This window comes from Chenopodium album, chromosome 25, assembly GCF_948465745.1.
Source record: "Chenopodium album chromosome 25, dcCheAlbu1.1, whole genome shotgun sequence".
NCBI lineage: Eukaryota > Viridiplantae > Streptophyta > Magnoliopsida > Caryophyllales > Amaranthaceae > Chenopodium > Chenopodium album.
In genome coordinates this window covers 31,000,571-31,010,062 of record NC_137858.1, presented here as the reverse complement: position 1 = coordinate 31,010,062, position 9,492 = coordinate 31,000,571, and the positions used below count along the sequence as shown (strand labels likewise).

Genomic DNA, 9,492 nt, shown 5'->3' with positions numbered 1-9,492 from the left:
AACTAGACTCGATTTTTTTTTCTTCATATTTTCACATGTGATTAATAATTATGGTGACTCACCATCTCGAAAATTTTGGATCTGCTACTGATTACACCCTTTATTAATTGTACAAACCATAAGAAACTCATAAAATACCGGTCCTAAACAAGTTCCCCAATCCATACCCGAACATATGCTTTTATAAAAAAAAAAAAGTATAAAAAGGGTTTTTCTACATAGTAACCCTGTAGTATCGGGTTTTCTAAGCTGCGCCCACCCTTTTGAGAAGTTCCACACCATAATCCCATGGTACAGTTAGTAACTCTATTGTAACACCACATCACACGGACACACGCTACAGAACCAGAACCTTTCATTCTGTTTTGTGCATCGTGATATTTTTGGATTATTATCAATACAAGATTTGGGAATTACAAATTTCATTTTATCAAAAATCCTAGAATTCAGTTGGAATAACGTAGGTGTCTAGTTTGTCTAGAAGTATTTGGGGGGTAGCAAAGTTGGAATACGTAAATGTGGTTTAGAGAAGTTGATCTAACAGACAAGACGCTTCCAATGCGGTGACCTCACTTTGTGATGGAATGAAGAATACTATGCTACAATTTGCATTAACATGCCAAATTATTGTGAGTTGGTTTAGGTTACGTAGCGTTTTGGTTGGACGGCTTTAAATAACTTATTGTACGTTGCACATATTCATGTTAGTCAACCTTTGGTAATTGCTATATACGAGTATTATGGTATTATTTCGATGGAGTTGGTCGACGTATCTTGCTTCTGTCTTAATTTTGATGATTCGTTCACTTTGTCAATTTGTTACAATACATTTATAAATAGGCAAAACTGATCACAATAGTTTTGATTATAAGCAGTGGCGGATTCAGGTTTTATTCACTATAGGTTCGGAGTCTCTACACACATGTAATGAAATCAAGTAACATAATCTAAAATACAAATTAAAACTAATAATTAAAAAACTATATATTATACGGTTGATTGTGTCACTTATGACTTCCACTGCCCCCATTGCAAAACCTAATGTTGTTTTGGCTACTAGCCAAAGATGGTGTCAATTTATTATTTAGCTAAGCTAATCTTAATAATCTATATATAGTCATTCCAATAGAAGTTCATTATTGATGATCTAAAGAAATAAAAATGTTACTTAAAGAGTTATATACTACTATATGTCTATACGAGTAATATATAGCGAGACTTAGCTCCTGTGTTTGGTAATTTGGTTACTCCTAGAGGCATTCATATTCAACACATACTTCTTGTCAAAAAAATATTCAAGACATACTTTAACGTATTATTCTATATATAATTGACTTTTACCTTTTCTTTTTGGCAAGCAATTAAACTCATATTTTTAAGTGTCTTATATAGTTGGGACAAGACTTTGTTAGATATAATGATATGGTTTACGTTATCTATCCATTGATCCCACAATTGCTTTATTTCATACTTTGTACTCGTAATAACAAATCTAATGGCCTTTATTTATTTCATTATGAATTTATGATTGTTATGTCGATTTTTTTTTTTTTTTTTTTTCATCCATTAGATTTATCCGCTAAGAGTCATTCAAATACAAAGGTAACGTTTTTAATGTAATTATTTCAAATCTTATCTATACTAATATATTAAAAGGCGTTACTAAGAACGTCTCTGTGCCACGTAGACCACGCCACATCTACTCAATCAACTAGAATATTAGTTACTTAACCATCTAAGCCAATCATAAACTATGTTATAAATATTAAAATTAATGTATATAATTGATAATCTCAAGGTCTAATTAAAGTAGCAACCGGTGCAACACCCGGGCTACACACTAGTTCAATTAATTAAAAGTAGTACAATTGATTCATTGTGACCGTCAATGTGGGAACGAAGAAAAGGAAGTAATATTCTCTCCAAGCATTTAGATTCTCACTTCACAAAATATGATTCAAATAAACATAACTTTATGATTGGGCAAATCTTCTTTTTCATAGAGTAAAGATACAGATTTATGTCTATTGTCTAATTTAAATGAAGTAGGGATCAATATATGGGTCACTGGTGTATCATGCATACTTATAAGGAAAATTAAAATTTTCTTTCAAATACAAAAAAGAAAAAAAAAACAATATCATAGAGTAAATTCTTATTATTAATACTTAAAAAAACAAACAAAGAAAAATTATGGAATAACACTTAGATTCATTATGCGAGTCAGGTCAAATTAGGCAGTGATGTACTAATGTGGTTTTGTCATTGAACTTTACTTGAAGATATTTTTAGGTCTCTACAATAACTTATAAGTATAGTTCTCTAATAAACTTAATTTTATTTTAATATAGCTAATTTTGTTCAAACACATCCAAATTTATTAAAATCAATTTTACGTGAACAAGTCAAAATAAATTGAATACTACGTATAACTTTGTGACAAATAGAGTATTTTCAATAGATTTTTCTGATATTAATTTATTTATGTATTGTAATTTGGATTTCTTTTAATTTTTAAAATTTTTTTTTTTTAATTTTGGACCATGAGATCATAGACTTATTAAAATAATGGATAAAAACACATTGGAATCCATTAGCTAAACAACTTCTCAAACCAAAGAAGCCAAAAATAAAAGACCCACCACTAATCTACAACAAACCTCTTCAATTCCCTCCCATTTCACAATTTCTTATATCCCCCTCTTTCCCTTCTTCGATCCCATTTCACACGCACATAATAATTACACCAAATTACACTTCACTACGCACATCACATGACCTCCTTCTCATTCTTCTAAAATCTCCCACCCTTCTTCTTCTTCTCTTCTCATTCTCTTTAATTTCCTTCTTCTCATGACACCTTTGTTAGGCCTCATCTTCATGGGTATTCTCACTTTCATCCCTCCCGACTCCGCCACCACCACCACCACCTCACGTACCAATAAGCCGAAATCGAAGCCGAAACCCAGCCGTAAACACAAACACCATCATAAAGAAGAGAATAAGAAGCAACAAACACCAATAAAACAATCAACGAACCCGAAACCAAAACAACCGTCCTCATGGGACCAGATCAAGAACCTTCTTACTTGCAAGCAAGTAGAGGCTTCTAGAGTTCATGACCCTTCTAAAGGTAGTAGTAGTGCTATATCCTCTTGTGGGTCTATGTGTAGTTTCCGTGACGTAGTTCATGGTAACACTAGGGTTGTTCACCGGTCCGATAACTCGTCTCCCGAAAGTAGCTCGTTGGGTCAAGAGGCTCGGCTCCTGCACCGGGGTAAGACCGGTGCAGGGTCGGTATCGAGCCGGTCTTTATCGGGTTCTGTTAGATTGGGTACGAGTGTGACAACTACGCATTCCTTGTCGTCTAGAGGGATGCCATTGAGGAAGTTGTCCGGGTGTTACGAGTGCCATATGATTGTTGATCCTAGCAGGTTTGTTATTTATATACTTTATTATCAGTAATCAAGTCGGGTTTAATTAAATTAAGATGAACAATAAATAACGAAGGAAGTACTAACATAAATTTAATTATGTTAGTCGTACTATTTGTGTTGGTAAATGTATTAATGAAATTGAATTATCAGGTACCCAATAATTCCAAGGACAACTGTATGTGCATGCCCACACTGTGGAGAAGTTTTTCCAAAAATTGAAAGCTTGGAGCATCATCAAGCAGTTAGGCATGCAGGTAATTAATTTCTATGTTATTTTATATGGAATATTCAGTAAAAATAAATTAAATTTGTAACAATAAATTTACTATATGGGTATTAAAAAAATATTGGATATTACTGTATACTCAGTACTCCATAATTTATAAATAATGTAAATATTTAGGGTCTGTCCAAGAGTCAAGTATGCCAATTTTTTCGTCGGATATTTTGTAATATACGAGTAATAATTATTATTATTATTACCAATAAGTCGTAGAATTAAATTGTACAGTAGATAGATATAAGTGTAAATCGACATATTAATGGAGCTTGGTCGTTGGGCACTTAAGATTCAAATTTTAATTTTGGAAATGAATGAGATGTCAGAGCTTTAAAGAAGTAAGGTACTTTTATCAAAAACTAATTCAATGTCCTACCAAAAATAACACTGAAAGCAAAAACATTTTATTTTAGGACAAGAAAAAGCACAAATGTAGTGTAAGTTGAAAAGCTGGTAGTTGAATAGTGAATTTTTAAAGGTCTTTTTAACTTTGATTGGCCAATTAGTAGTTTATCCATTTGTGCCATGCTAATACTACAAGTATATGGTAACTGATATTTTACAGTCAAATAAACAGTCAAAAGTTTTGTGATAATTATGTCTCATAAAACTTCTACTGGTTTGTAGCTCTAGTTCATGATCTACACCACTAAAAAGACAAACTTTGTTTATTTCATGTGGCTTTTTAGGTAATTTAATATATTTAGCTGTCTAGTACTCCGTAATCGATTATACTAATCAAAATAAGATGTTACACTAGTAGACTCTGTTATACAATCGTTGATGACATAGAATACGAGCTTAAAAGGACTCTGTAATCGTTATACCATTTTAATTAATATGTTATACTAAAACTAGAAGACTATTTTACATAGTCATCGTTGATGATACAGAGTGTGAGCTTAAAAGGGATTTCTTGCAATTTAATTAGTTTCACGTTTTGGGTTCGACTTTTGAAAATGCAACACCATTACAACAATGTATAGATTTGGAGAGACTACCCATTAATTAGAAAAATCATTTGACTCGAATTCTAATTAATTGCACATCTTGTAGTTCAATAGGTTTTGAATATTTTATGTTGACCAAAAGAGAATGAGTGAGATTTGAGGGTATATAAAATTAAGGGGTGGTGGGAGGAAATAACGAGTTTAATAATTTTACCATGTCAATATGCTAAATGTTTAATTATTTGAGTTTTTTTCGACCACCTAGAAGCAATTTAATTCAAATAAGGAATTAAATGATGAGAGTAAAAAAGGCCCACCGACAACAAATAAAAACCAAAAAAATCGATTTCGATTCCAAGCTGTGAAAACTTTAGATTACACAATTAAAGCATTAGTTCAATGTAGTTCAAGATCAATAAATGTCATATACTTAATTGTTTTCAAACTAGCTAATTACTTTTTCGCATTATTCTTTTCATTGGTTCATTAACTTCTTCTCAATGTTGAAAGTTATTTGGAAATTACTAATCATACCTTAAAATTCCTTATATTAAGCTGATATAATACGAACAAAGTTCAAATTATATGGATAATGTAATGACATAAACAATGTTTTTAAAAATCTAAAAGTGGGATGAATAAATAAAAATCGAAGATACGAATATTAGAATTGTTATTGTTGTTATTATTATTCGTTTTTGTTTGTAAAAGTTTGTTATTTATTGTGGATAGTGTCGGAGCTAGGTCCTGAGGATTCGGGTAGAAACATAGTAGAGATAATATTCAAGTCAAGCTGGCTAAAAAAGGACAACCCAATATGCAAAATCGAACGGATATTAAAGGTCCAAAACACACAAAGAACGATCCAACGATTCGAAGATTGTAGGGATGCAGTGAAATTAAGAGCAAATAACAACACAAAGAAGAACCCAAGATGTGCCGCAGATGGGAATGAGCTACTAAGATTCCATTGTACTGCTCTTACTTGTTCTCTTGGCGCACGTGGTTCTTCTAACCTTTGTGGCTCTGTCCCTGGTTGCGGCGTTTGTACCATCATTAGGTAATGTTCTTACTCCCTAATACGATTGATTTTTACACTACACTAACTTTCACGTGTGTCGATGCACAATTGTAGTTTATATTATCTTTAATTGTCAATTGGTATAAAAGTTAATATGATGTGATTATTAGATACATGTAGAGTATAAGATTAAATTTCAATGTATTTTAGCTTTTCTAATTTGGATAAGCATTAGCAATAATCTCCTAGAAGACCGTCTTATCACATAAAGATAGATTTTAGCTATGCATATTGCTTCTTCCATGCGAAACTTATCACATACATGTTCTGTATTTAACTTATAAAAGAAGTGTATAATTACTGAAACAGTACTCAAAGTTAAGGATAGTGTCAAAAGTAACCCCTTTTTTTTTGGGCTATGTGATAACTAAGACAATTACATAGAAAACCTTCTTATTTTATTAAGTTAGTTGATATGGGAAATGTGTCATCAAAAGTAACCCCTTTTTGGCTATGTGATAACTAAGACAATTTTATAGAAAACTTCCTATTTTTGTTAAGTTAGTTGAAATTGAAATAAATAATCTCATTGGGTTTGACAATAGGATTAGTTTGTTTAAGGAAACTTACTTGTTAACATAGCTTTATAGGACATGAATTCTACTTTGTATAGATATTGAAAATATTTTACAGTAAAATTTAAAATCGATGTGACACAAATTATTGGTAACTAAAATTTCATATTGTTTTGACAACAAAAATGTAAACACTGACAATCACCATTTTATCTGCGATAAAGTTTCAATGTTAATTTGAAGTATAATGTAGTGATTTTTCAAAACAATATTTATTGTTATTCGTCTGTCACAATATATCTTACATAATTGACGTTTATCTTATAAAAAGTCTTACGGTGCACATCCAGCACTACACTAATAAGATCCAAGTACTAGACGAGTACAAGAACAAAGGACAAACATTTAATTGTGCCAATTAATCCTGTTATCAACCCACTTCCCGTTTACATGAATAGTGTACATCTCAACTTAACTTTTCTTCAATATTTTTTGGCATTTTCTCCTCAACTTTTTGCAACTCACACCATCTAAAAACATGCAAATTATGGTCCAATCACTAAATCATTACCCCATTATTTTCTCTCTAATTAAATTATTATTATTTGTAGTATTAACTTGTTTTATTTGTGGGTGAACATTAGACATGGGTTCCAAGGAAACAAGGGAGTGAGGACAACCGCAAGTAGTGGGAGGGCCCATGACTGCTTAGATTGTACGGATGGTCGTAGGGCAATGCTTGTATGCCGAGTAATCGCTGGGAGGGTTAAGCGAAGCGCCAATGACGCGCCGGCCGAAGAGGAGATCATGTCCCTCGAGGGTCCATCGGGCAATGCCACCTCCTACGACTCGGTCGCCGGTTCCGCCGGAATCTACTCTAACCTTGAAGACTTGGTGGTGACCAACCCTAAGGCTATTCTTCCTTGCTTTGTAGTTATTTATAAAACCCTAACCACTGCCTAGCTTGCTTATTTGTAATTTTGGCTAACTTGCAAGAAGAAATTAACCGAGTACTTGTAATGATCTTTATGCTTTTTCGTAATTAAATTAAAGTTATTTCCACCTTAGTTTTAGTTAATGAAGTTAGAATATTTCCTTTTTAATTTGTTGTATATATTAATTGTATGTACTCCGTATAATGTATTCAAATTACATTTTCATTGGTTTTGTTATTATTGAATTACGTACCTTATGATTAAAGAGTGGTTTAATTGAATTAGTTTAGCTGATCAACTAAATTAATGTGTGTTAGTTTGTCTATATTCTTTGACAACAATACAACAACTACAAAATAAGTAGATCTAAATATATTATTGATAATAAACATCGTCAAAGATCTACTTACATGGATCAAATCTAAGCTAGCTAATTTAAGTACGTAAGTAGCTACGTTAACTAATTTGTCCTTTTCTTAAAGTTACAAAAGGAATACAACAATTAATAATTGATTAAGAAAGAGTAGCCATGTAATAGACAACTAAAGCTACACACTTTATCAAGACATGAGAATTCATGATGTGAGTTTTTGTATTCTAGCACAACTTACAGTTTTTTAGGCAACTAGTTAGATTATCCAACTTTGTAATTATATTTAAGCTTAATTAATTTATCATAATACAACCTAAGCTAGCTAGTATGATTGTCGTTGTCTTAATACATCAGATGTAGTAGTACTACCACAATCATTATGTTAATTGTATGCATGACAAGCTGCTGTGACTTTTGGAATTGGATTTCATAAAATGAAAGATCAACGATAAACAATTAATTTTATGTATTTAATAGCTAGCTATGATTGAAAATGAAACAAAGGTTAGCTAAAGCATGAAGCTATGTATTGCATACACTCTTATGCAACAGATACTCCTATGTACGTAGGTTCTTATGATATAGCAGATATACCAAAGTGTGTCCAGTAATTAATGTGCTTAAACAACATTCCTGGGCTAGTTTAGAGACTTGGACAAAGCGTCGTGCTAGGGTACCTTCGTATTTAGGCGCTTCCTAGTTCCTAGCTTAGCATGAACCACAACTTACCTTGCGAGCTATGTCATGCCATGCATGTCAAACCATCATGGATCAAGAATGCCATGCTTGGGCAAATCATTTAGCCATACAAGATATATACAACTATAGTTACTTCGCAAGTTCGTAATTATTTCAGTAGAATAATCTAGATATATCTAAAACCTACGACAATTTAAAATTTGATGTAGATTTGAATGCAATTTAATTTGCTATTCATTATTGATGATTTTATATTAATTGGTTTGAGTCAAAACCTGTTTTCAATACATATCTAATTTTTGGTCAAGAAATAATTTATAAATCGATCAAGTAGTTTGATTTGGGTACAGGTCAAATTTGGTGAGTCTACTATTAGCTATGTCTATCTTTATACAATATATAGCAATCTTCCGTTTTTTTTTTTTTTTTTTTTTTTTTTTGACCAGAGCAATATATATAGCAATCTTCAATCATATGGAATATCTTATTAGCTAGCAAGAAAAGTTGCTCTTATTTTTGCAATGGAAATTAGATTACTTGCTCTAATTTGAGTTATTTCTCTAATAGAAATTATAACACTTTGCGATTCCTAACAAATTGCTAAATAGATTATTTTAAGTAGATGACCTAATTTAAGATTAGTTTTATAAATCAAAGAAAAATGAACAGAACAATACATTAACAAAGTTCCATGTGACTGTGTGTGGGTACTGGCTAGCCAAATAGTGTTGGATATTAAGAGTAACCCTTATTAATTCATATGATACGTAACCTCATGTGTTCATGATTTTAAGTTATTATACGAGCCACGATATCAATTCAATTAAAAAAGTAACCTCATTTAATTTGTTTATTAGAGTAACCACTCATTTTTAGCTTTGACTTTTACAAGAAATATTATATTTGACGATTATGACTTATGAGGGTAGTCCATTTTTTCATTAGAGTAGCCTTCATCCATCAAGGTTACCTCATTATCATTCGCAAGACTTAATTAATTTTATTATATGTGAAGTTGTCACACCATCAACTAATGGTGATATAGTTAAGTTGGAAAAATCTCCAAAACAAAAATTCAAATAAATATAAATCAGACCGAAGAATCAAAGATTTGTTTGACTTTGACAAGACAAACCTTCAATAGACAAGGCAGTTCTGTGATTCAAAAGATTATATTGTTAAATATACAACATATACAAATCAATAATTGGGTTTAATAATG

The 9,492-nt window shown here is 31.5% G+C and overlaps 1 protein-coding gene across 1 annotated transcript; it reads left to right on the top strand.

Moving 5' to 3' along the window:
* The first annotated feature begins 2,618 nt into the window (after positions 1 to 2,618).
* LOC145614152 (uncharacterized) lies at positions 2,619 to 7,423 on the top strand. The gene is made up of 4 exons (XM_081669158.1): positions 2,619 to 3,434; positions 3,588 to 3,691; positions 5,400 to 5,727; positions 6,908 to 7,423. Exons 1-4 carry the CDS (start codon positions 2,854 to 2,856, stop codon positions 7,224 to 7,226), a joined length of 1,332 nt encoding a protein of 443 aa, XP_081525284.1. The 5' UTR covers positions 2,619 to 2,853; the 3' UTR covers positions 7,227 to 7,423.
* Positions 7,424 to 9,492: the final 2,069 nt, after the last annotated feature.